Source organism: Limulus polyphemus, unplaced genomic scaffold (assembly GCF_000517525.1).
Source record: "Limulus polyphemus unplaced genomic scaffold, Limulus_polyphemus-2.1.2 Scaffold3835, whole genome shotgun sequence".
NCBI classification, from domain to species: Eukaryota; Metazoa; Arthropoda; class Merostomata; order Xiphosura; family Limulidae; genus Limulus; species Limulus polyphemus.
Window position 1 is genome coordinate 8,876 of NW_013669445.1, and position 27,153 is coordinate 36,028.

Below are 27,153 nucleotides of genomic sequence, written 5' to 3' on the forward strand. Positions count from 1 at the left end.
TCAAAAGCAAGAAATAAGAATATTTGTTACTCTTAATTTTGGTTTTATTTACTCTCGAAAATGAACACTTTTGGGGACCCTGCAGAAGTATGTCTAGTATTATATCATTTATAATCATAAGAAAGGCAGAGTTTTAATCTGTCAAATGATGTATGATGCTTCATTGTTTTCAGTACAGAGTATTGTCAATTTCTTTTTCAGTTTGAAAGTTTATCTCATGGTGTTCAGGTCAAGCAGCTGAGGGAATTATTTTAAGTCCTCGTATTAGTTAGAAAGCCAGTTAAATTAATATAGTTATAGGACATTGTTTGTTATGTGTGTGTGTGTGTGTTATTATTCTACATTCTTAGCTGTATTATATAAGTAAGCAAATAGTTATTTTTATACTAGTACCATTATTGTAAAAAAATTAGGCTTAAGTTTCATTGGCAACCAACAACAAGAGATCAAAGGTAAGTACTATATTTCTTGTTTTTCATGTATGTTTTTTAATTATTATTGTAAAAGTAACTAAAATATAAAAATTAAAAACTTATTAGGTTAGATAAGGTTATATTAGTTAAGATAATGGGGAAAAAATAATAAAAATTTTCCATGAGGTATGCTTGTGAGCAGTTTGTGCACTACATCATTCAACATGGTAACATGAACTAAGCATTCACCAAGTGATTTACACTTGTGTGGCAGGATTATTAGTTAGACAGCTCAAAAGGCAATAAAATTAAGTATAAACAGATGTAGAATATATTATGAGCCTTAAGCCTATTATTTAGGATGAACAATTCTAGTTTTTGGTTACATTCTGTAGTTGGTCTAGAAAAAAAAAGGTATTTTAGATTTCTTTCTTTCTGTCTTTTCTTTTTTTGTGGGTACAAGGTTGATTTAATCAACTGGTTCCATATAGAGTTAGGGTAAAGAAAATAACAGATTTTAAAGTTTAAAGTTTTACTGAATAAAATGTTTGGCATTTATGTAGAAGGTTTTAGAGGTTATGCAAATGAAGTTTGAAATTTTTCAGATGAAGAAAACTATTTTTAATCCTAACATGAACATCACTTTGCATTTGGAGTAGGCAACAATCTATCTCCACATATTCTCAGACAAATCTTGAGAAAAAATATTTGTGATGTTTATGGAAAGCTTGCCAAATTTTGTGAAAATATGCAAAATATATTAAAAGTTATAGTATAGAAACTCTGATTACTTTGTGGTTACAAGGTCAGTGACATTGACCAACCCTGTATTTAAACCCATGTGGACACCACCAGTGTCTGGCCGAAAAATCTCAATTTACTTATCAGACAGTAACAGCATCCGATAACATTCATGTGTTGTTGACTGAAAACTAATCCAAACCATGTTGTTATCCATCTTTTATAATTAGACCAGAAATTTGATAAGGTATGGTGATAATTATTAGGACATTGTGAAAATAATTCCAACAGAATGTGCAAAAAATTGTGGGTTTAAAGAGTTAAAGTGTGGTTAGATAAGAGACAAAAGAGGTTAAAACTTATTCCTGTCTTAGTTCTACTAAATTTCTCTTCATTTTACTTAATAGAAAAATTATATCATACAGAAAAGATTCTTATATATATATATTTATAAATTATGTCTAATTTACTGTCCTTCATATCTGTGTTAATTATTCAAGTGTTTTCCATTTTTTCTTTACCTATTAAAAGTATGGTGAGTGACCCCAGGTCATCACGTTACATAATATATATATATATAAATGTACGTATTGTATATAGAACCTAACTATGGTATATGTGTGTGTGTGTGTGTGTGTATATATAGATAGAAACATTCCTTACCTCTCTACATTACTAAGAGCTACTAAGGGACAAAGATGCACCAGAAGTAGGAATGAAGGGTGGCAAAATGGTGCAGAGAAGTAAGTATCTATTTGAAATACATTCTCCACTAAGGACAATGTTAATTTCAGAAATACTGCTTCTCTGCATCACTAAGAGCTAGAATCCCACACTGGGGCCAGTGCTGATCAAATAAATTAAGTTTGTATTGTGAATGAGGATTTTGTGATGCAGTTTTATCTTTTGAGATTAATTCATTCAGTAAAATTTGGTACAACACAATTTTTGGTAGAACTACCTGTGGAAACATTTGAAGTAACCAGTTTTTATATGTAGCTTGCCACTTTGTTTACTTGTAAAATAAACTTATAGTTAATATTCCACAACAATATTTTCTTATTTTAGGATTTTAGGTTTCGTCAACTGAGGAGAGTTCGTATCCTATCAGAAGAGGATTGCAAGTTCACTGCTGCTGGGAACTTAATTACGTCCTCAAGTCGATTTGGGTTAATATTTGTTGGTTTTCACAAAGGTACATATTAATCTGTATACTTTATGTAGGGCTGAAAAAAAACAAAAAATATTGTCCATTGCTTAGGTCAAGTGACTTTTTCATTCAAATAACTAAGTTTGATCAAATTATTTTACTTAGGACTGTAGTGTACCCATTGTACTTAATGTTGCTGTTCTTGTTCTTGGAAGGTCTCAGTGTAGAAACCAAAATACTATCCAACTTTAGAAACAGGCAGGAGCAGTCCATTAGAGCTAAAACTTTACTTTGTCTACACTGCCTTAAATACCCCTGAGACAACATGTTTTCAGATTGTATTTTTTTTTTTTTTTGTAAAAATGCACAACTATCTTAGTTGCTAAAAAGCTGCTTTAATCAAAGCATCTCTTATTTTATCTTTTGAAATTATAGATTAAATATTTATTTAAAAAGTATTTTATTCATATGTTCCATTGATACTAAAAACATTGAAACAGTTAAAATTAGACTGTGATATTTAAAGCTGTTTTGATTTCTACTTTCATATATTCCTTTGTGCATGTGTTATTATAATATTTCTCAAAAGGAAATAAAATAAATTTATATGGTTTATATACGATATCATTTTCAATTTCATTTCTCTGTGAAAATTATTTGTTAAATCTTTTTAAATTTTTTTTTGGTAATGCATATTTCATGCCTGGAATGTGTAGTATTTAGTTTCATTGTATTTAGAAAGAGGAAGAAAGTAGACTCCTACAGTTGTGTGGTGTTTAATTTAGGTGTTTTGCTAATATTATCAGAGTAAAAATCTTATTTATTGCTCAACATAATATGATTAAATAAATGTTTTTTCAAAGATATATGTTTGGAAAGAAGTTACTATTCACACTCTTGAAATATATTTATGCTGTATTTTGTTTGAATTTTAGAGCTTAATCATAATTCTTAAGCCTTAACATTTTACCATTGAAATCAAATTAAAATTCAGAAGTATATCAACTAAGATAGATTAATAGGTGTGCAAACAGCTGTCTGATATTGTACTTGCCCAGTGACAGTTGGTATTTAAAAATCGTTCTGGGATTTTCTGTTGTATTTTCCTGTGTAAGTGATATTTTTTGGTACACATGGATGTTTTTATGTATGATTTTAGTTTTTAAAACTACAAAGTGTTTTAAATTTTTCTATAGGATTCAAGGTTTTAAAACTAGATGACATTTTGAGTATTGATGCTGACAAAGATAAGGCTAGGATTGAATGTGAAGAATATCCATGTATAAAAGTGGACTTGCAGAAACAGCCTGTTCACTTGGCTCTTAGCTCGGACAATATGACATTAGCTGTTTGTGTCACCAAGAATGATTATCCTTTTGCCCTAATGTATGATATTAGAAGCTTTGCAGACATGGTATGTAACTTCAAGATTGGGGTATTGAGGGTAATATATATATATGTGAGTGCTTGTTTTGGATTACTAATTACAAAGTTTTTACTTTTTAAGCATGATAACCGTATTTCTGTTCACATAACTGTGTAGCTAGTCACAATTCATCTTTAAAAGAAAAATAATTTTTAAATTCAGTATGTAGAATTGCGTATATTAGAATTTCCTTTTCCAAACAAAAATTAATATTTAACTTTTATATCCTCTCTTAATATGCTTGTCATCTGAAGGTACAAGTTAGTAACAAGCTGGGACAAAAATAATTTGACACGTATACACCGTGGTAAGTCTGTAGGCTTTTAATGCTAGAAACAGTTTCAACACCTGTGGTGAGCAGAACACAGATAGCCCATTGTGTAGCATTGTGCTTAACAACAAATAAGGAAAAGAAATTAGCTGAAATTTTGGTGAAGCTATTGTTGTTATTTTTTCTGCAATGTACTGTATACGCTGAAGGTGCATATTTGCTTACAGGAAAATATGCACATAATCAGTGTGTGCTAGAAGTGATGGGAATCAGTTTAATTCACTAGAATAAGTACTTTATTTGTTCATGAATTAAATTAAGGTCTTTCAGACAAATTGCTTTATGCTCATACTGTATCTTTTTTACACTTGTAATTATGCTTATGTGTATTACTTTGATTTGATACTTGGCCAAGTGGTTAATGTATCAGACTGTTGACCTAAGGTTCCTTGGTTTAAGTTCTGTTACCACAAACAAAAACAGTTGTACTCTATATTTTGGGACCATAAGTGTGTTAAAACACTGATGGTCAAATCCCACTATTAAGTCTGAGAACAGTAGTCCAACATGTGGTAGTGAGTAGTGGTTGACTAGCTGCCTTTCCTCTAATCTTTCACTTCAAATATAAGGACAGCTTGCACAGACAGCCCTCCTGTAGTTCTGTGCAAAATTCAACAAAACAAGGAAACAGTTTAATACTTAAGCTACCACTCAGATAGTCATAGTAAACTATAGCATGTGTTAGCTACAATGAAAGAAAAAGATTGTTTTGATACATATTTCTTATTGATGCCTTTGATACCATATCAGTTTGTCTGGTTATTATATTTTTTCTACTTTTTTCTGTCTTAAACATGTGTTGAGTTTTCTTCTACAGGTTATATACAAATAGTTACACATTCTAAAACATAGTAAGTTTTCAAATGAAGGAAGACAAAGATGTTGTAAAATGCACATTTGCATAAATATCCTCAAAGTTTATTCCACCCTGTCAGTTTTTGTCCTAAACCAAAATTTAGGATTTTATCAGCTAATTCTGCCCAAATGGTCATTGTTCAGCAAAAAAGCACAGACATGCATATGTGATACACATAATTTAAAAGTATTATTTTTGTTCAATACTCATTCTGACAAATCTGTCATACTTCGGCACAATGAAACAATAGTGATGGGTAAGAAGTGTAAAGACAGAATCTGTGTGAAATGTTTTAAAAAGAGCACTAGATGGCACAGCATTAGTGAAAAGACTAACCTCAATAACTGAACCCTTGCAACATAGTTCAGAAAATTCTATATGCACCTGAAATTTAGACGCAGTTTAGATAGTAGTAGAATTGTGGTAAGTACCACATTTATTGATTAGGCAGGTTATTATTATAGGTTCCTGAATTGCATTATTATGTCTTATAAGGCAACATTACATTTGTGTGAAATAGTCTACAGACATAACTGTTAACTACAGAAGATGAGAACCGACACACTACTTGGGAATACACATAAAAGTTTTTAAAAAATGTTTGATTGCTGTTTCAGTAGGAAATATCTACATTTAGTGAACTATAAATTGTATATTACAATCAGTAGTGGATGGAGTTAATGGAGTCAGCATAATTTTTTTTACTTATTGGCATTTATTGTGTAGTAATTTTTATTTTCAATATTCCAGTCTTTATAATTACTACTTTAGAATTTTCATCATGTTAATTTTATTTTAAATAATGACATCAATTTTCTAGGCATGTACTGCACAGCCATTTACAGAAGTTCGTCTATCAGCAACACCAGGAATAACAGTAAGAAACTTAACTTGGAATCCATCAGTTGTTGAAATGTTTGCAGTGTGCCTTAGTGATGGAAGTTTGGGAATTTATGAGCTTTCAGATATGATACTGAAGATAAATGCTGTTCTACCTGCACAGACAAATGTCACAGCTGGTAAGAATATAATTTCTTTAACACAAGTATAGATGAAATTGTAGTTTTTTTATTTATAAAATTATTGGAAAAGTAGAATAAATTGTATGAGTTCTCTTTTCTTCTTGGAAATTGTAACAGAAAGTTTTTTCTTACTGCTTTTTTAATTGATAAGTAGACCTTTCCTGCTCTAGACCTATTTGATATGTAATACCATATAAACGATTGGCAGTATCCTTTTAAGGGACATCTAATGGTCAGCAGATTGGCATTTATTTTGCAGATTGTGTCATGATGTTGATTATTTATTATATTTCAAATTTTGTTGATGGTCAACATGTTTCCACTTGGGGAAATCTTGCTTTACTGATCTTTCGACATTCTTTGAAGAAATTACTATTTAAGTAGATGAAGGTAAGAATGGATTTAGTGTATCTAGATTTTCAGAAAGCATTTTTTAAGGTGCAACATAAAAAGGCTTGTTAAAAAATGATTTCTGTAGGTGTTGGAGATAAGTAGGCTCATTGGATAGAAAAGTGGTTGGAGGGAAGAAAACAGTGGGTTGTTATAAATGGAGTTCAGTCAGACTGGGTTAATATCACAAATGGGGTACCTCAGATCTCATTGTTAGGGCCTTTGTTCTTATTGATTTACATCAATGACATAGATGAAGGAATGGTCAATACATTACTCAAATTGTTGATGGACTTTTTGGTACTTAATGGAGAGAAGGGTAGGGCCAGAGGACACAAATGTAAACTTTGGCAGAGTAGGAGTCATCTTCATCTAAGATAGATTTATTTTTCTAACAGGGTAGTTGGCTTTTGGATTGGTTTGCCTTTAGATGTGGTGGAAGAAGTAACTTTAAAGGAGTGTAAAGGAAGGTTTGATGAATATTTGAATGATAAGGGCTGGCTTTGAGTTATATATAGTTTGGTGGATGTTGAAAGCGTATATTGACCAACAAATCCTTTATTGTCTGTAAATGTTGTAAATCAACACAATACTTAGTGTTAAACAGTACATAACTTGAAGCATATAGCAACTTGGTACTGTAAACAATGTTTCTGAAGTGTATGGTTATGCTTGCACACCCTCGCATGCTTATTTTTCACACAAGAGGTGCTTTTTTCAAGTGCCTTCAGTTCACTTTGTGTCACACGAGTAATTATTTTCTAACCTGTTTGTCACATTTGACATCCATCCAAAAGAAACTCTTAATCCAACGAGGAAGTGTCACTTGTAGAATACAACAAAAATAATGTATTTTTGTAATGCTCAGCTAGTCATTGAATACACATGTATTTTCTTACTTTGTATGTTTCATTCTTTATTCTTGCACTGATAATTAATTCTTGTCACTCAGGTGAAACTCCAGACAGTATGGTTAAATATCAGAGGAGTAAAATGTTATATAAGTACATCATTCAGTATGTTTAGTGTTGAAGGGAAACTACACTATATGCCTGAGGAACATTTGGATTGAATGTTTTATAAATTTGTTATTACATTTTTTTATTGGGGTCTAAGCATGCATTTTATTGCACCCCCCCCCCCATCATTTTCCCATGTTAATTGTTGTTATTATACTACTTATTAGTAGAAATATTTGTACACTAGTTTTTAAACTTCTTTTATTTATAAATTTGTACTTTCAGATATAATTTATATGCTCCTATAGTCATAGTTGTGCCCCCCCCCCAACTCTCAGTGCTCTCTCTGAAAAATAAATATGCTCTATTATAATGCATTCTACGATTTAACAGATATGTAAACTGTGTGGAGAAGAGTCATCTTTTAAGGGCTGTATCACAGAAGTGCAAAATTTTGTTTACCAGCCTTTTTCAAATATGAAGCTTTGTGTTGAAAAAGTTTTCAGTAATGCTTGCAGTTGTGTGTATTTGAATGTAATTGGATCTTAAAGTGGATTCAAACTCGTGTTTTAATGATTTGGATATAGTAACTGTTCATATTGAAAACAATTAGGTTCATTTTTGCAGCTTTCACAATGACTTATATTTTTTATAAAATCATATTTATAATTTCATCAATTATGAAATAATTTGGAATTGTTTTGTATTAAATAGAAGGTGCATTATAATAATTCTGTGTAAGAGTGGATTGTTTCATTTCTTTTATCCAGTCTGTTGGAGTCCTAAAGGAAAGCAGTTGGTTGCTGGAAAGAAGAATGGATCCTTAACTCAGTACAAACCAACACTCCAAGAAGCAAAATCTATAGCTGTGCCACCACTCTTTGAAAATCCAGTATCAGGTATGATTAAACATTTATAAGGACAGTTAGTTTAAATATGATTTTAATAATGACTGAAAACTGTTTGCATAGATGGTGTAACTGATAATTTGGACAAAGTTACAGTATCAGTATTCAGTTTGATATAAGAAAATGTTGCATACAAGATATTTAGTTATAAATTTACAGAGTTAAAAATACTTTAATATGTACAAAATTCTGTATCTAAAACACAACCAACAATAAGAGTTTTTCTTTGCAGACGCAAAAGCATGAATTATAAATTATTCTTAGACTACCTTTGTACATGTTTAATACCAACCTTGTAGCATATTTATTAACCAAATAGATACTGATACATTTATGGTTGGTGTGTGTGTGTGTGGGGGGGTCTTGTAGTTAGTTGAATGAGTGTACTATGTAGCTCCAGTGATGGTTCGTGTAGAACTTGAGGTTTCACTCACTACCAGCGAACACTTATTCTAAATCATTTAACAGAAATATGAAGAACAGAAAATTGTGTCACTTAATTTGCTTTCATTCAAAATAAATATGAAATAATAAGATGAGTTGAAGTTTTAAGAACAAAATGGTTAGAAAATCTAATTGTCAAATTATGATATTGTTCACATTTTTTGTTACAACATACATCACCACCAGCAAAAATAAGTGAATGCACATTGCAATTTAGGCTACTAGATGGCTTTTTAAAGTAGAGTATTGAAAGAGAAGGTGTATATGCTGATTGTTACCAGCACATGGTCCTAAAATATTGATGCATTACATAGAAATATTATGTAACAGGGAGAGTTTGGTTTTAGTTTTACTTAAGAGTGACGTAAATACTTTTTATGATTTTAGATATATTTGAGTAGGCTGATTAAAAGTATGACATTTTTTCTGATAAATATGGTATATGTATAACTAATAATCTATTCATCTCAAGGCTACATCATTTAAACTATATATAGGTACTGAAACAAAGTTTCAATATAAATACACTTATTTCTTAACATGCAAGTTCCATGCAGGTGAACTCAACATCTTATAGATAAAAAACAGTTGTCAATTTTGTGAAGTGTTTATAATTTATGATGAAAAGCCTACACATTACTTTGATACTCAATCAAAATAACATTGTTGGTGATTCCAGACTCTTTCATTCCACCTAAGAACAGTGAGTTCTTCTTCTTCGTTATCTTGCACTAAAATACATTTTCCACAGCAGCATGGGAACTTAAAACATTTTTATGGCTCCCAGATTTTGAATGACAACATTTGAAATGTTCTGTGTTTGATTCTTTGCATTTGCTTCTCAGTGTTAGAAATATCTTATTTCTAGATTGTGTTATACTACAGAAATACAAAAGTGCTTTTCATTTTTAATGTTATTTTTATTTGCTTCACAGTATTGGAGATCAGTTGGCTAATACCCACTGTATTTGCCGTAAGCTTCATACCTGTTGGTAATACAGAAGACAAGACTGTTTCGTTGGTTATTATATCAATTCCTGTAAGTACTGAGTGCTCTGAGTGCAAAGTGATTTTCATGTTAAGATTAAAAGATCTGAAAAATTATCTGAAAAATCTCAGATTTCATTTGCCATTTTAAAAGAGATCTACCTTTTTTTTCTTTCTAAAATGACTTCAAATTGTAACATGAAACTACATTTGTTTTATTGCCCTATGAACCATGTCTAACTAATATTCTTGCCACTCAAGTTGTAAATTACACGGTAAACATGCAGTTCACGTTATGGTATCGAATTACATAATGCATGAGCTACTTGCGAGTTGCTCGCAAGTGTACTTTGTGAAAGTGTTTTTATTATTACTTTTTATTTTACCTAATCTAACCTAAAAAATTTATCATTTTTATATTTTAACTCTCTCTACACAGGTTCGGTTAAATTGACCGACCACGTGACCACTTTGTACTTGTTTAAAGTCATTATAGTTTTGATACTACTAACGTTTAATGTAGTATGTATATCTTCATAAAATTTGGCAGACTTTCAGTAAACATTATAGGTCTCTCACATACAAAAGGTCAAATTTTTTAATGAAGTATTTTTAATAAACTAAAAAAAGATGTGTTCATGAATGTACCCACCCTTTTTTTTTACTAATCTGAGTGCAAAATGTTTTTCATGTTAAGATTAAAAATACTATTCTTCATCTCCAACATCTAGAATTTCATTTGCATAATATCGTAAAACCTCCTAAATACATTTCAAACATTTGTTTTCAGTAAAAATGTATTTTGTGTTATTTTCTCAACCCTAACTCTATACAAGGTTGGTCAATTTGACTGACCTTGTATCTACCAAAAGAAATTTAAGTAAATCTAAATTCCCCTTTTTTTTCTAGATTGATTTTAAATTGTAGCATGAAACTACATTCATTTATCTTAAGTAGCTTTAAACTCATAACAATATACATCTATTTACACTTGAATTTTGTTGTTTTATTACCCTTTGAACCATGTCTAACTACTATTTGTGCCATTATGTTGTAAATCACTTGGAGAACATGGACACTACACTATTGAATTACATTACCCACGAGCTACTCTGAGCTGCTTGCATGCATGCCTCATGAAACATTTTTATTATAGTATTATTATTATTTATTTTACATAATGTAACTTTAACTAACCTAAAGAGATTCCTATTTTTAAATTTCAGTTACTTTTATAATAGTGGATAAAGAATAACACATGAAAAACAAGAAATAAAGTACTTACCTGAGTTTTCTTTTTTTTGCTGTCGACTGTCGATGACACTTAACCCTACTTTTTTTAACTAATGGTAGTAATGCACTAAATAATTTTTATTTAATTAAATAATTTACCAAAGAACATAGAACAGTATGCAAAAAGCAGACAATGTCCCATAACTCTCATCATGTTTCTGCCTTTCTAACTATGCAACATGAGCCATTAAAAATTCATCTAAGCTCGTCAATGTGTTTCCCATAAGAATAAAGTTTGAACTGAAGTGAAATAGACAATTCTCTGTACAGAAAACAACATAGTATAATGCATCAGTTGATAGATTAAAAACTTGGCTTTCTATTGGTTATAAATAATCTAGTATTTAACGTCAGAGAGAACTATTGGCAATTTCCGAAAGAGAAGGTTTGACAGGTGCATGTGGCTAGAGGGGCCTGATTTTCTATTTTATGGCTCTGTAACCAAATTACATTGAAGTTTATAAATATTATGCATTGTCTGAGTAATGACAATATTATAATGAGTAATATACATTAAATTTCATACTTCTGGGAGGGGTGGTAAATAAAAGAGGGGATACTTAAAGAGCAAATGCCACAATTCTCACCCTAGGGGAATATCAAGTTTTTTTTTAGATATTGACTTATAAAATTAAGAACTTAAAACTTATATTAAAATTTGGATTATTAGCTATGTTTTGATACCAAGTTTATTAATATACCATAACAAGAAAGTGGTTTAATTAAAATTTCAATGTAACTTTCTAAACCTCTGTGATATGTGCAGGAAAAAAAGATGCCCATAGCAAAAATGTTAATCATAAATTGTTTCTTCATTAGTCTCTCCTTTCAGATGCGTTAGCTTAGGGGATTCTCTCTCTGAGAATTGGTCTGATCTATATGGCTATCATCATCTGTTTCATATCCAGAGTTTTGGATATGGTTTGTTACACTCAACTCAATGCTGGGTTCGGCTCATTGTTTCATAGTGGCCTGCTTAACTTTATTCTTTGTCTGTTAGTGACAACCTTTTTCCCACTTTACATTTTTTGTTATGACAACCATACATGTTTTATTTTTCATCTTGACATGTCTCATCTGTTACTGTTGTCAAGTTCTCTGTCCAGTGAATGGGATTCTCTGTAAAAGATTATCATATTTTAGTCCTATTATTCTCTTTCACATTGTAGATTTATCAACAAAATATTTCTGCCATGTCTCTTCCCACTCCTCAGCTAGCATATTTCTTTGTTTTCTTAATTCTATATTATGGTACCCAGAATCAACAATAATGTGAACAAACATTTACATTGTGCCTTTGAAATTGAAACTTGTTTACAAAACTAGTGATTATGAACTTTCTAGCCTAACAAATAGTGTTGAAATAGTCATGCAGATGATTTGTAGCATCATGACTGTCTAAATCTGACTTTCAAGACATTTAAGGTCAGTAAACTTTCTCCATATAGGAGTTGGTTTAATAAGAAAGTAAATCATACATAAAACTACATTTTGGTATCACCTGTATTTTAAAATGAGGAAATGTTGCTGGGCCTGTGGGGAAGTTGATTTATGCTGTTTTGTGATAAGAAAAGGCCATTTGTTTAGTACTTATTTTGAAAACTTGGATAAATTGCATTTTGTATTTTCCTACGAGTTTGAGTTTTTTTAAGCTAATGTACTTCATTTTTTATACTGGCAGTATTTGTATCATAATTTTCACATCATTTCATGTTATTTGTATAACTGAATAAGTAATTAAGCTTTCAAATTATTTGATTTTACTTCTTTCTAATTTTCTCTATTTATAATTTATTTACTGAGTAGTTTGTAAAATTTTTAGAAAGGATCCCAACCCAATTATATAAACTTTGGAGATGTATGTCTAGAGGGTGGTGATCAACAGGCACCATGTTATTGGATGTTTCATCAGCCAGACTGGTTAGTACAGATTCACACTTTAAGCTAATAATAAATATTTAGAGTATAATAATGAAAATCTAAAACCATAGTAAAATCACCCACAATGACTAAGCTCTTTGTAATTTTGAGTTTATACATATATCTAATCTAGACTTTGTAGTCAGTCCGTTACTTGAAATAGTTATGTATTATGTGGCTGGGACTTTCAAATCATAAAAACAGGACACACTAAAATTTTTTTTGGATTTTAAAACTGGGACCACCCCTTTTTTAAGGAAAGATTATAAACAATCATTTATGCTTATAATAGATATTATCATAGTGGTCACGGGCCCAGCACCGTAAGGTGGTTAGGGCACTCGACTTGCAATCTGCGGATCACTGGTTCAAATCCCCATCATACCAAATATTCTCGCCCTTTCAGCCGTGGGGGCGTTATAATGTGATGGTCAATCCCTCTATTTGTTGGTAAAAGAGTAGCCCAAGAGTTGGCGGTGGGTGGTGATGACTAGCTGCTTTCCCTCTAGTCTTACACTGCTAAATTAGGGATGGCTAGTGCAGATAGCCCTCGTGTAACTTTGTGCAAAATCCATAACAAACAAACAAACATAGTGGTCACTAATGAAAAAAATTGCATCCTGGATGCAAAATATCTCAATTGGACAGAAAAAACTCTCCCTGCATTCATGGAACACATTAATAAAGTAAGATATGTCTTAACCCTTTCCAACTTGGAAGGGTGGTTTTTGCAGAACACAGCAAAGACTTAAGACTTCAATGGAAGGGCCTCATGTCAAACATTCAAACTATAGTTATGCTATTGAAATCTTTACTACTGCTTTAAATATGCCAAATAACTTCATTTGAGAAGTGTGGTCTTAGGGCTGTTTAAAGAACATAGCAACATTGAGGACATTTTCCACTGTGTTAGTGTTTGCTTTGTTTATTTTTGATTAAATATGACTGAAAATAAAATTTAAATCTGGGTTTTAAGAAATGAAATATATTTTAATAAAAACCAGTTTTACAAGTTTTATGTTTTTGTGAGTAGGTACTATTAAATTACAAAAAAAATTTTTAATTATTTACGTTGGTGTAGAGTATTGGAATTTTTAGAGTTCAGATGTAAATCAGTTTTGAAGCATCATTTCATTTTCCATTTTTAGGCAAGGTATTCTACACATACAAAGTACTTGTTTACACTAACAATAGGATTAGTGAAGATTTAAAAACCTGTTCTGAATAATCACATCCCAGTTTGTGTGTAAAGACTGACATTGTTGCTCTGAATTTAGAGCTTATGTAGAATAATGTCTTTTACAGGGGCATTCTTATATGTGCTTCCAGCAAGGCAGTTGAAACAGCTGTTTTAGGTTGTAAACCAGACAACAAGGTAATATAAAAGATCTTATAGATGTTATGTTATAAAGTTTCTCTTTGCTTTGAAGAGCATTATTATGCACTATTGTTTAATGTTAACAGTTAAAATTTAGTCTTATTGATTGTGTTAAAGTATTTAACCCAAAATATTTACGAGTTTCTTTCATTTTGAACTTAAATCTTATGATGATGATAAAGAAAAACTGTAGAATTCTTTATGAAGTATGAGGCATATTTTAATAGCATAAATATTGTTCTAAATGATCTTACATGTAAAAAATTAACATACAAATGTTTTGTAGATTTTTTTAACGGTATTTTACTAAATTTTTTTGTGTTGTTGGACTGATTATTCATGCAATATACATTAAAATTATTGTAACAAAATTATTTAGATTTTTTAATACCTACTTTTTCATATTTGAGAAGAAACTATATACTTTCATTATTTATAAAGGCAAGTAATGTAAATGAAATATGTTTTGTACGTGTAATTTCATTTTATCTTTTCAGGCTTTTTGGGAACAATGGGTTTTGGATGGTAGTGGACGTGCAGAACTTCCCCTGGTGAAAAATAATGAGACTTACCCATTAGGTCTTACGGTAATAACATCTGCCCAAAGACAAATCACAGTCAGTAAGTATAAATCTCTTCAGCAAGTTATGTAATTATAATATTTTCCAAATTAGTCCTTGCACTCAGTAAGCATCAAGTTTTCCATCAGAGTTTGAAATGACAATGTGGTAAAATTGTAAGAATTTTGAAATTGCCTACCAGGTTTCATAATGACAGCACTTGTGAAGTGACAGAAATAATTAATGTGTTTATCATTAGGTCTTGAATTTATAGTATTTCTTGATTTAGATTGTAGCCAATGCTCTACAGGTTTTATTGTAATAGTCTGTATGCAGCTATAAATTGTTGTTAATAAATGTGCCCATCAAATCTGATATGCCCCCCCCAGTGGCACAGCGGTATGTCTGCAGACTTACAAATGCTAGAACCCGGGTTTCGATACCCGTGGTGGGCAGAGCACAGATAGCCTATTGTATAGCTTTTTGCTTAATTAAAAACAAACAAAAACAAGTCTGATACTGAACATTTCAGTAAAAGTAGATAGTAAACTTTATTCTTTCAACAAAATCTAAGAATGATAATCTTTATAACATTATAGATCATAACTAGTAAAATTAATTTGTTTTTTAATTTTGATGTATGATAATTTTGTAAATACTGATAGTATGTTTCTGAAGAATGATGCCAATGTCTTTAGAAATGTATGTATGTTATGTGGGTGGCACATACAAAGTCATGTAAAAACTTAAGTGGCTCACATGTACATATTTTTAAAAGTTTGTGTGTTGTAACTGTATATGTTCAAGTACCCGATGATTAGTATGTACTGGGCTTTAACAAAAGATCATTATGGAATAATAAGCAAAATAATTAAAACTGATACAAAAACAGCAACAACATGATAACATTTAAAATACAAAGAAATTGTCCAAAGGAGAAATGTGTGGTAATATTTCAGATGAACATTAAAGAATGTTTGGCCAAAGAGCTGGGCATAGCCTAGTTGTGATCTTGCTGACCAGAAGTTCATAAGGTCCAAGGCTTAATTTGCAAAAAGCTGTTTATAAAAATTCCACAATTTCAGCTACTGGGACATTATATCTGTTATAGCCACTCCCACTACTTGATTAAGAATAACAGCGTGATAGGTAGCAGGTGCAATTGATTGGTTGATTTCCCTCTGGTCAGTGATTCAAAATTATGGATGGCTATTCCTGAATCTTTGGGTGCAGTTTAGCCAATGTGTTGCATCAGGTGCTATTCAAGTTGAAAATACTAATACCTTATTGATCAAAGTATCCACCATATTTCTCTTTATTTTTAAATAATTTTAATCTTTCTCTTTTTTTTTCAAAGTAAAACCTGTAAATAGCTTATTTTCTTCAAAAGTTTAAAAACAAGTGTTGCTGAATCATTACAGGATATAAATCAAAATGATAATCCTTGGATACAGCTCCAATGGGTAATGAAGAAAAACTTTAATATAAGTTTAACATAACAGTAAATGTACAACATTTCAACAAGGTACCCAATGATGACAAAACCTTGTTGAAACGTTGCATATTTGCTGTTATGTTAAACTTATATTAAAGTTTTTCTTCGTTACTCATTTAAGCCATCTCCAAGCATTATTAGTCTCAAAATGGGTTCCTCGTCACCAAAATGACTAATAATTTTTGAAACAAAATTCTTAATTTATTAGGTGATACCGAATCCTATCCTCCAATGCCAATTCTGTTTCTTCTGTCCACAAATGGGCTATTGTGTCCATTTCACATGCTGAACACAGCAAATGGTGCTACTAGCCAAGTTAACCCTCCTGAAATACTGCTGAAAGAAGGTGAAAGAAAACCTAAAGGTTAGATGAAATTATTTATACCAACAAGCTAGCCTTGTACTTATCTTTAGAGGCTAGTCTTTTGTTGATGTATATTTTTCTCTGTTAATTCAATTTTTGCTATTCTTTGCTGAGAGAAATAAGACTAATTTTTAGTGTAGAAAACATTATGATTAAATGTTATTCTTTTCTATTTAAATTTAACATTTTGTTTTTTACTGCTTAAACAAATTAAATAAGAACACAACTTTATTTTGTTTGTGCTATTCAATTTAGTAGTATAAAATTTAAAACAATAAAATTAATAAGTTGTGAGATTTATAACAAATTTTTGTTTATTGGTATTAGAAAAAATATTTCAAGGAACATTTTTAGAGAAATGTTTGGATATTACAGCTTCTTTTTCACAGTTTCCTAAGAACAAAGCATTTGCTTTTAGCTTAAAAGTCTGCAATAGGCTTCTTGTGATATTTTTATTAGCTAGATTTAATAACATGAAATTGTATATTAGCCACAGAAGAAATAAAGAAAATACAATAATATTGTAATAGACTAAAATAATAAAGTTATTATATTATCTGAAATCCCCTGGAATGTGGGACAGTAAATTTATAGTGTACAATATTAAATCCAAGATCTGAGTCTCTGTGGTGGACAAAGTGCAGATGGCTCATTGTGTAGTTTTGCATTAAATAAATATGGCCTGAAAAAGTAAAAGCTTGTACGCTCATATGTTAGCTTTTTTTTGTTTACTGTGTCTTAAACTCATCATTGTGTGCAGAAAAATTATACTTATACTAAAATATAAAAATACATGGTTCTTTTGTCTGGAGATAAATCACTTAATGAAAAAAAAGTTATCAAGACATATTTAAAGAAATTAGCCAAAACAAAACTACTGTTTTACTCAGCTTTTTTTTTCTTTTTTTTTAATATGAATTCATGTATTCAGAAAGTTTAGAATTTTTTCACAAACATTAGTATCTTCTTAACTTTCCACTTTGCCAATTTGAGCAGTCAAATAATGGGGAAAAAAACATGGTCTCCCACGTGATTGCTACTCTGAGTCCAAGTCATAAATTTAAACTGTGCATTTTGTGGATCTATACAAATCTATAAAGTTTATTTAATGAAGCCATTAAACTTATGATAACTAAAATAAATTTAAGAGGAGTTGATTAAAATGTTGTAACATTTGTAAAACTAGAAATACTTTTTTGTTTTCTAAGGCTTATCTTGCACATGTAATTCTGTTGATGCTAACTTTATTGGTTTAAGAATAATGTTTTTTGGTACAGAGGCTTACTTGATAAGATATGATCATTGTCTGTTTATATCTTTTTGCATTTTTTTTACAAGTACAGTGATAGTCACTTCAAATTTTAAATTATCACAGTAAACTCTGGAAGTAGGGAAACCAAGAAAGAAGTCTTTTGGCTCTGTTAAAAAATTAAAGAATATATATTTATCTCTCACACCATGACTATGGAGGCTAGATAGAGCTGGGCATTTAGTTGTATTTGTTAATCAATTAATTGATGGCCCCAATGATTGATTAGTATAGTATTCCCCAACCCATGGTACATACAAGTAAAAAAGTTGGTGGCAGATGATGCCAGCCAGTTGCCTTCTCTCTTGTCAGCAGTTCAAAATTATTGACAGAGTCAGATAGCTTGAATTGCTTTCAATAACAAAGAAAGTTTGTTTGCAATATTTTGATTACTTGGATAGTTGGAATAATCATAAACCCTAATTTCAATTAGTTGATCATTTTCATGACAAATAATTTAATCCTTGCTTTAATCATAATTTTGATTGATTTATGGAATAATCAAAAACAGTAATAATTGGAAACATTAATTTTGATTAGTTGGTTAGCTTCATGACAATTGACATAATCAGAATTTTGATTGATCAATTGTTGGAGTGATCAAAAACAGTAATATTTGGAAAACATAATTTAAGTTAATTGATTTAATCATAATTTTGTTTAATTGATTAATTTATGTGATACTAATCAATGAATTACTACTCATTGATAATGATTATATCATTTAACCTAGCTCTAAGGAAAAGCAGTCATTCTGACTGATTTTTATGGATCAGTAGATATGAAAAATACATTTTTAGTTATCTTTAGTTACTATTTATCCACTTACAATAGTCTTAATTTTTTTTTTCATGATCGTATTTTCTTCTTACTTTAAGCCAGAGATCTATGTAAAGATCGTTAGTAATTCTTTGATTACAAAATATAATGTTTTCTCTCTTTCTGTTTCAGCTATTTCTCAGCCAAGTAGTGTTTTTGCTTCAACACCTGTCTTACCTTCTTCAAAACAAACTATGACCAACTTTACCACTCCAAAAAGCAATCTTATAGAAAAGTAGGGATTTTCATTATTTAATTGTTCTAGAACTTATGTTTAGATTTGTGTACTGTCTTTGAAAATTTATGCACTTTTTGTAACACAGATAGTGTGAATATGTATCTAACTCTCAGTAATTGAACCAGTACATGGAACAGTTTTTATCCTAATTTTGGTTAAGTGTAGCTTTGAAATTTCTTTTACTACTGATATTTAAAAGTTAGATCTTTAGCAAGCCACTCATAAAGTGAAACACTTACATTAAACTTAAATAATTAAGTTTTTAATTCATTTTAATTTTTTTTTAAGTATTCAATCAAACTATGCCTGGACAGACACCATTAGTTTCAAGTTGCACTGTTCAACAACACTCAAGTGTTCCTATTGAAAGTGGGCAACAGAAACCTTCATTTTCTTATACTGCACAGCAACAGTTAACAGTTCCAACTGGGGATTGCCAGCAAAAGCCATTTACCCTTACTAGTCAGCAGCAGCTACCGGTATCAACTGGTGGTAGTCAGCAGAAGACTATGTTTGTTTTTGGGGAGGGGCAGCAGTTACCTGTCACTTGTAGTGTTAGTCAACAACAACAAACTTTTCCATCTAGTCTTGTTCAACAAAAGACTCTTTCAGAGAGTAAGGAGCAGTGGCCAACAGCTCCAAACAATCATACTCAACAAAAGACACAATCTATTTCTGACAGTGGTGAGCAGTGGACAAAAGTACCAACCAGTAATGATTGCCAGGTACCTGTTTTATCGACCCAAGTTAACAGTGGGACAGTTGTTAGACCACTGTTTCAACCAAGTAGTGGGTCTTCTTCACAGGCTGTGAATAAATCAATGCTAATTCAAGGTTGGTTGTATTGAAGTGCTTTAGTAGCTGCTATTATGTTATTGGAAATGTAACTTTTTTGCTTGTAATTTTCAAAATACATTTTTGTATCAAATTTAATGCATAATATTTAGATATTCTTTTTTTTCTAAATGATTTTGTTGGTGTTAACCAGATTATGCATACATACTATTAGATATTTGATAAAATGTGGCCTAAATATCTCTTGCCAATTATAAATTAGCTGTACTACAATTTTACTAATTTTGCTTCCACATTTGGATTTCAAAAAAAAATTATATAATCTTCTAGATGTGTTTGTGTTTGCTTAACACAGTAGCCTAATCTAGGATACGTACAGTTTTTTCACATAGAATAAGGTTTTTTAGGAGATAAATGATAACATATTTTGAAAAATATTTGTGAAATATCCACTAAAATTTCATTCAAAATAAAATTATAATTTAAATGTTGAGATTTTAAATTTACCTTTGATTTTGATGCAAGTTTTATTATCATTTGTTTTGGAGAAAGCAATTTGAAAATAAATCAAAACTGCTTGCCCTAATTTTCAATCTTTACCCCCTGTTGTTTAAGGGGACAGAAATCAATAAATTTTTCACTGGCACAGATTTGGCTTGCCAGTGAAAGGAATTAAGCTGCAAATCTGTAAATTTTTCACTAGGCCATTGTTCATACTTAGTATAGTATTTAGTAAATTAGTAAAGAAAGGATGTTGATAAGTTTTAGGCATAAAGTAGAATTATATAAATACTATCTATTTGTACTAGTTTAAAGCTTTATACAATTTTTTACTTCACCATTTCTATTAAAAAACAAGAAAAAAAACCTACCACATGATGTCATTGAGTCTACTATAATGTGTGAAAACTGGCTTTCAGGTCAATGATTACATGGGTCATATATTGACATAGTAAATAGGTATGCTGTGTAGTGATTTTATTGTATTATAAATCATAAATTGGTAAAGAAAAAAAATCAATTTATATTTTATAAGGTCTCAAGGCCATGTATTTGAAGTGTTTGTGTTTCAGATATGGTGACTTTTATGAGTTATTAATTTTTTATTAATGCAGGGTCAAATTATACAAGCTAATGGGTTTAAAAGCCTTGGATTGGCATAATAAACATGCATATTAACATTTAGAAATAATAATAAGTGATTACTCAGAAAAAACTCAAAAACTTCTTTCTTGAACTAGAAGGTGAAACTGAGTAGGTCATTGTTGCCATGCGAGCATTTGTTTAACATCAGTATACTGTCACAAAATACAAGTTATGTAGTTGATCTTGAGAGACTGTATGGAACTGAAAGAAGATACATGTGAAAGATTATATAACTTGTAAAGTTTCAACATATAAAATGGTGCAACAAATCATCTCACAACTATCAAAAATATAACCATAATTTTTTTTATAGGACTTAATTTATATTATATATAAAACAAGATTGTTATAATTCTGTTTGAACTTCTTTTGAGCTCTTGCCATTTATTCTTCCCATGTGTATGCACACACACAGCATATGTGCATGCAGACATTCTTTTGTTAGAGTGGTAAAAGATTGCAAGGATGAAATGTTTATTTATGATATATTGAATATTTATCAAATGTTTCAAAGATTTGTTTCATTATTTGTTAGAAATCTTTATTATGCTGTATTTATCATGAATAGTTTACTGTATGTTACAGTTAGTAATATAGAAAGTTGAATATAATTAAAGAACTATTTCATGTTGTATAAACTATGCACTGATGAAGATTCATTTTTGCAATATTTGTATGGCAGAACAAATATCTTTTTATAGTTTGTCTCTACTATTAAGTGTTTAATGTCATATATTAAGTTTTAATGATTGATGTCTTGGCACTTTTGGAAAGCAATGCATCATTGGCATAAAAACCACAATCATTCCAGCCCTAAATTTGTTTTTTTTTTTCTAGACCAGAAAAATTCCAACCTATCATTTGATGTACAAAACACATCAGAAAAGTTGCCAACACTGGTATCTTCAAATGTATCTGATGTTAAAATTACTAGTACACTTTCATCTACTGTAGAAACATCTAATGAGGTAACTATACAATTTTTCACATTGAAACTAATAATTTCAAGTTAAATTCTTTAGTGTAACTTATGTAGAAGTGCTGCTTTTGGAGGGGGGGGGGATATATTCATATATGGATATGTAAAATTGTCTGGTAGGAAGCATTTAAGATCATTCAAAAATAATACTATAATTGAGTGAGGTAAATAATTGGTATATTTCCTAAGATGAAAAGTTATTTAACTATCGTGTTTTCTGAGATGAGAAAGTTAAGTGAGTAACATGTCCTCCTGAGATGAGAAAGTACAGTGAGTAACACGTCCTCCTGAGATGAGAGAGTTCAGTGATAACGCGTCCACCGAGATTAGAGAGTTCAGTGAGTAACGCGTCCACCGAGATGAGAGAGTTCAGTGAGTAACGCGTCCACCGAGATGAGAGAGTTCAGTGAGTAACGCGTCCACCGAGATGAGAGTTCAGTGAGTAACGCGTCCTCCGAGATGAGAGTTCAGTGAGTAACGCGTCCTCCGAGATGAGAGAGTTCAGTGAGTAACTGGTCCACCGAGATGAGAGAGTTCAGTGAGTAACTGGTCCACCGAGATGAGAGAGTTCAGTGAGTAACGCGTCCTCCGAGATGAGAGAGTTCAGTGGTTAGCATGGCCTGAGGCAAGAGAATTAAATGGTTATTTTATTGTTTTACAAGTGTAATTTTTAATAATGTTGTGTAGGTGAGGCAGTTTCTTCTTGTGTTTTGGGTTAAAACGTAATTATTGTGTTATCAAAGCATTAATTTTTAGTAAGATGTGAAATACAAAGTGAAAATGTTAATAGTTAAATACATTTAATACTATAAATTTGAATTTTTGCTAAATTTTCAGCTTAAAGAAAGAGAAAAACATGCAGCTGAAACCTACAAAGCTGCTATATTAGAAGAGGTAAGCTGCTTTTGCTGTGAATTTAAAGAGTACTAAATCCTCTAGGATATATATCATTCCTTATTGTACTATCTTTATCATGTCTTGTAAAATGGGAGATCTTATTTAGAAAGATCCCAAGCAGATATTCAAAATAGATTTTTTCTATAAAAGTATTTTTTTGTTTTTACTTAGAGATTTGAAATTTCATTATGTTATAGACTATTAAGTTACTTGAATACTATCAAAACTAAAGCTCAGATATGTTGATAAATATTTAATTTAATTAAAAGAAAATACTTCCACATAAAATCAGTTGAATGTTTTTACCTCATTAATCTGTAATTCTTGAAATATTTTTTATTTTGATGAAAAATTGCATGTACATATGCAAAAAATGTTTTCTTGCTAATTTATATATCTTGTTTTAGATTGATCTTAAAAAATTGAGTTATCTTACACAGAGTTCATAGCTCAAAAAATTGGATATGTCTTTCATAGTTTTTCAAGTTTCAATAAACTTCAAAAGTTGCTTGTTTTTGACTGGCTTTTCCTCCTCATAATAATACTATCATTCTATGCTGTTTGATATGACAACAACGAAACACTTGTGTTATAGGTCTTGAATTTATGAAATAATCATGTACCACATTAAATGGAAGTAGAGTTTGAGCAAATATGATATCATATTTTATATAACCTCATATGACATGTTGTGATGTGGAAATTAATGTAAGCTTTGCAAATATGAGTTTGGGCAAATATGATATCATATTTTATATAACTTCATATGACATGTTGTGATGTGGAAATTAATGTAAGCTTTGCAAATACGTGATTACACTTTTTTGTAACAAACAAAATTGGTATAAGGAGTTGTATATAGTTGAATAGGTGTATTTGCAAATGTAATGTCACACATTGAGTATCCTGCTGATTCTCCTTCTTTCTGAAAATATTTAAGGTTAACACCACTGGAAAAAGTAGACATTTTCATAAAGGAATTAAAATGTTTAGTTTTTTTTCTATTCTATGATTTTTTTAAAGCAAAAACATCTGTGAGAAATGTGAAACATTACTATAAGGGAATTAAAGTGCTTAGTATTTTTTCTGCTCTATTATTCTTGTATGTTTCTAATCTTTGTATGTGATTTACTATCAGTGTATCTATATTGAGTTCATCAGTTTTAGGTGTTTTCATGTAGTGTGGTAATAGTCTCCTGGAAAGTATCTGCAAGATTTTTTTTTGTGCTCCCTGTTTATGGAGGACTTTATTTTTTATGAAGTTTCTCAGTTAAAAGTTTTGAGAAGAAATACATATGTAGGCTAACTAGTTAACTTTGTTTACAAACTGTTTCAGATCAAGGAGTTTCAGTTAGAACTAACCAGCTGCTGCAAACGTTTAAGTAAATGTCAGTTTGAAGTAGGGAAAAAGGAGGAGATGGGAGTTTTATATGAGAAAACCCAAGAAATGGAAACCTTTTGTTCGCAAATGAAGGGTACAATGGAGGTGTGAAATTTTCAATGTTTTTATGACATATCACTATCTTTAAATATGTAATTTATTGTCTGTAGATTTCAGTATTAATCTTAGAATTATACTAGTCCAGATGGATACCATTGTCTTTTTAAGCAGATTTTTCTAAACTAATTATGCATCAGCTTGCATATGAGTTCTTGACTCTACTTGTTACAGGATCCATAATAACATACAAGTTATGCAGAAAAAAAGTAAACAAAAAATTACCAACAGTATTGCATTTAATTCTGCTAATTACTGATGGTTTTCCTGTATATTTTATTTGGCAAATGAGTGATTTCACACAAATTCCAAGTCATTTCTTTAGAGTGAGCATTGTAAAGCATAAAATGACTCAATATGGTATAATATGTGAATTCCACTGGTTTGGACATCATTTCAACAAAATCACAGTAGTTATAAGACCATAGATAAAACCTTATTTCAAAACCAGAGCTAATATAGTAATTGGTCAATGTCAGTTTATGATGTTATTGCATGACTTTCAAAGGAACTTTTCCACAAATATATATATATATATTTTAATATTTAAAACTAAAATAAACTTATCAATAAACTTTATCTTTGTGAGTTAGCAATGAGTTTACAAACTTATGATGCTAAAGTCCAGAATCCAATTCACCGTTTTGGACAGAACCAAGGTAACTCATTGTGTAACTTTATGCTAAATCGACAGCAATATTTGTTCAACTTAAAATCAAAATATGAATAGTAATGATTGATTTTTATCATTACAATATTTTCTGCAACTGAAATTAACTTAAATTTAATTGATATTACATTTATTACAAACAAATTGTATTACTGTGAAAGTTAGTGCAGAAATGTCTTTGGCATGCTTTTTGTAGAGTCCTAGTTACATGTGTTTTCACCTCTAGTAATTTAATAACAAAGCCTGCAGTCTGTCTTCACTTGAAACATGCTTGATATAGTAAATAGGCCAGAACTATCTTACTAAAATACATTTTTTATTCAAGAATCAAACTTTGGGGATGTTAGTAAATTTTATGTTTAAAATTATGATTTTGTATATTTTTAAACAAGAATTAATTTTTTTAGATACAGTAACTGTTGTTTCAAGGGTATTTTACGTAGTGTAGACAAAGAATAGAAGCTTAAACATCATTCCACTGTAGAAACAGGCAGGAGCAATATAATTAAAAAAAAGAAAAACTACTTCTAGGTGTAAGAACTACATGAGTGTAAATTTGATTTGAAGTATTTGTAATCATACAGAGTAATAAATGTTAATTTTTTTTTTTATATATGTATACATATAATCCGGCAGTCCCTTAACAGTGATATACACAGCTTGAAAAGTCTCACTTTGGAATGCTTTGCTATGGTTGAAGAGGGTCGATCCAGAAATCTTCGAAATAAAGACCCAAAATACATATCACTGCTGAGGTCGCGTGACCTTGACCCTTTCAGCAATCGCCGTCTCCAAGAAATTCGCCGATTCCAACAGTATTTTGAGACACAGCTGAATGAAATCAATAGACAACTTGATCAAGAATGGCATGACTTTTTAGGCAACAAGAAACATCAGTCAAGGTTTGTTATAACAGTCACTGTAGAACACAATAAAAGAAAAATAAATGTACATAAAGTCAGACATTAATAAAATAGGTTGCAATCAAATCTCTCTCTCTCTCTTTTTTTTTAAAGCTGGTGTAACACTTTAAAATTGTGGAGTTTTATTGGACTTTTAGACCTAGCTTTAGTCATAATACATATTATTTCTTTTTTTTTTTAAGACTAGAAAGAAACTCCTTACAAAAGATTCCTTTAATTTTTCAGCTTATTCTTTTATTCAACACTTTTTGTAATCTTATTTTTCAAAAAAAAAAGTTTCAGTACCACAGAACTTCCATGGAATGTACAAATTTAATGAAAGGTATCAATAAATTATACACAAAATGTGCATTATTGGATACTATAGATAAAAGCTGAGAGATTGGTGGTCTAATTGTGAATGAATGTTTTTGTCTGACAGAGTTGCATTTAAATGTAAATTGAGTATATTATTAATAGAATATGCTTGTAAGTATAGCAGTTAGTATTTTAGTTACATTTTAATCCTGTAAAAATAATTGTTTTAGATTCTAATTGGATGTTAAAGATCCTTTCTTATTAGTAACAAAAGGGGGTATGTTCATTTAACAGTTTTCTTGACAAACATACAGCTACTTAATTGTTTTTTGTTGCTTTTTTCACATACCACTAGTCTAGCAGACTTACAGTATGAAACAAAATGTGCAATTTTGAATTAAAGTAAAAGAATTTTTAAATGTATATGTGGAATTTTTGTTGATCAGTTCAAAATCTATTCAACCTAATATATAATGTTGAGTTTATCTTTTTAACAGTGTTTAAAGTCTCAAATTTTGCATATAGGTCAGTTTGTAATGAATTTTTGTATGCTAAATCACATGCTAGGGCATGGCTGTTTTCTTTGCATATTCTTATTTCAAGTTTGGAAGTATAAAAATGAAATGTGTGACGCATTCTATTACCAGATTTTAGGCATACATTTTCTCTGATGTTTCATAAATAAAGTAAATTTCTAGAATTATTTGTAGTGTATTTCTTACTTTTAAAGATCTTCAATTAAATTATGTTGAAAACAAATGTTTTCACTTTGTCCTATACTAACTCTAACCATACTTCACCTGTTATAAATTCTGTAAACTGTGTTTTTTATAATGTAAATAACTTATAGTTACATATTTTTGTAACCTTCTCAGTTAAGGTTGTAAGCTGTGTTACTAAGAGAATGCCCCTCGATGTGGATTCCTGTACGTGATGAGGGGACCT

General features: G+C 30.3%; 1 protein-coding gene across 2 annotated transcripts in view; it reads left to right on the forward strand.

Annotated features, from left to right (window-relative positions):
* LOC106470127 (nuclear pore complex protein Nup214-like) overlaps positions 1-27,153 on the forward strand; it is a 62,856-nt gene that overhangs the window by 5,176 nt on the left and 30,527 nt on the right. For both annotated transcript variants that reach the window (XM_022398712.1, XM_022398711.1), the window contains exons 3-17: positions 2,223-2,349; positions 3,501-3,718; positions 5,738-5,936; positions 8,059-8,187; positions 9,576-9,679; positions 12,743-12,840; positions 14,146-14,215; positions 14,716-14,839; positions 16,482-16,637; positions 18,898-19,000; positions 19,293-19,837; positions 21,782-21,912; positions 22,761-22,817; positions 24,157-24,306; positions 25,625-25,890. In XM_022398712.1, the coding sequence (XP_022254420.1) occupies positions 2,223-2,349; positions 3,501-3,718; positions 5,738-5,936; positions 8,059-8,187; positions 9,576-9,679; positions 12,743-12,840; positions 14,146-14,215; positions 14,716-14,839; positions 16,482-16,637; positions 18,898-19,000; positions 19,293-19,837; positions 21,782-21,912; positions 22,761-22,817; positions 24,157-24,306; positions 25,625-25,890 (2,477 nt within the window). The remainder of the gene's footprint in view (positions 1-2,222; positions 2,350-3,500; positions 3,719-5,737; positions 5,937-8,058; positions 8,188-9,575; positions 9,680-12,742; positions 12,841-14,145; positions 14,216-14,715; positions 14,840-16,481; positions 16,638-18,897; positions 19,001-19,292; positions 19,838-21,781; positions 21,913-22,760; positions 22,818-24,156; positions 24,307-25,624; positions 25,891-27,153) is intronic.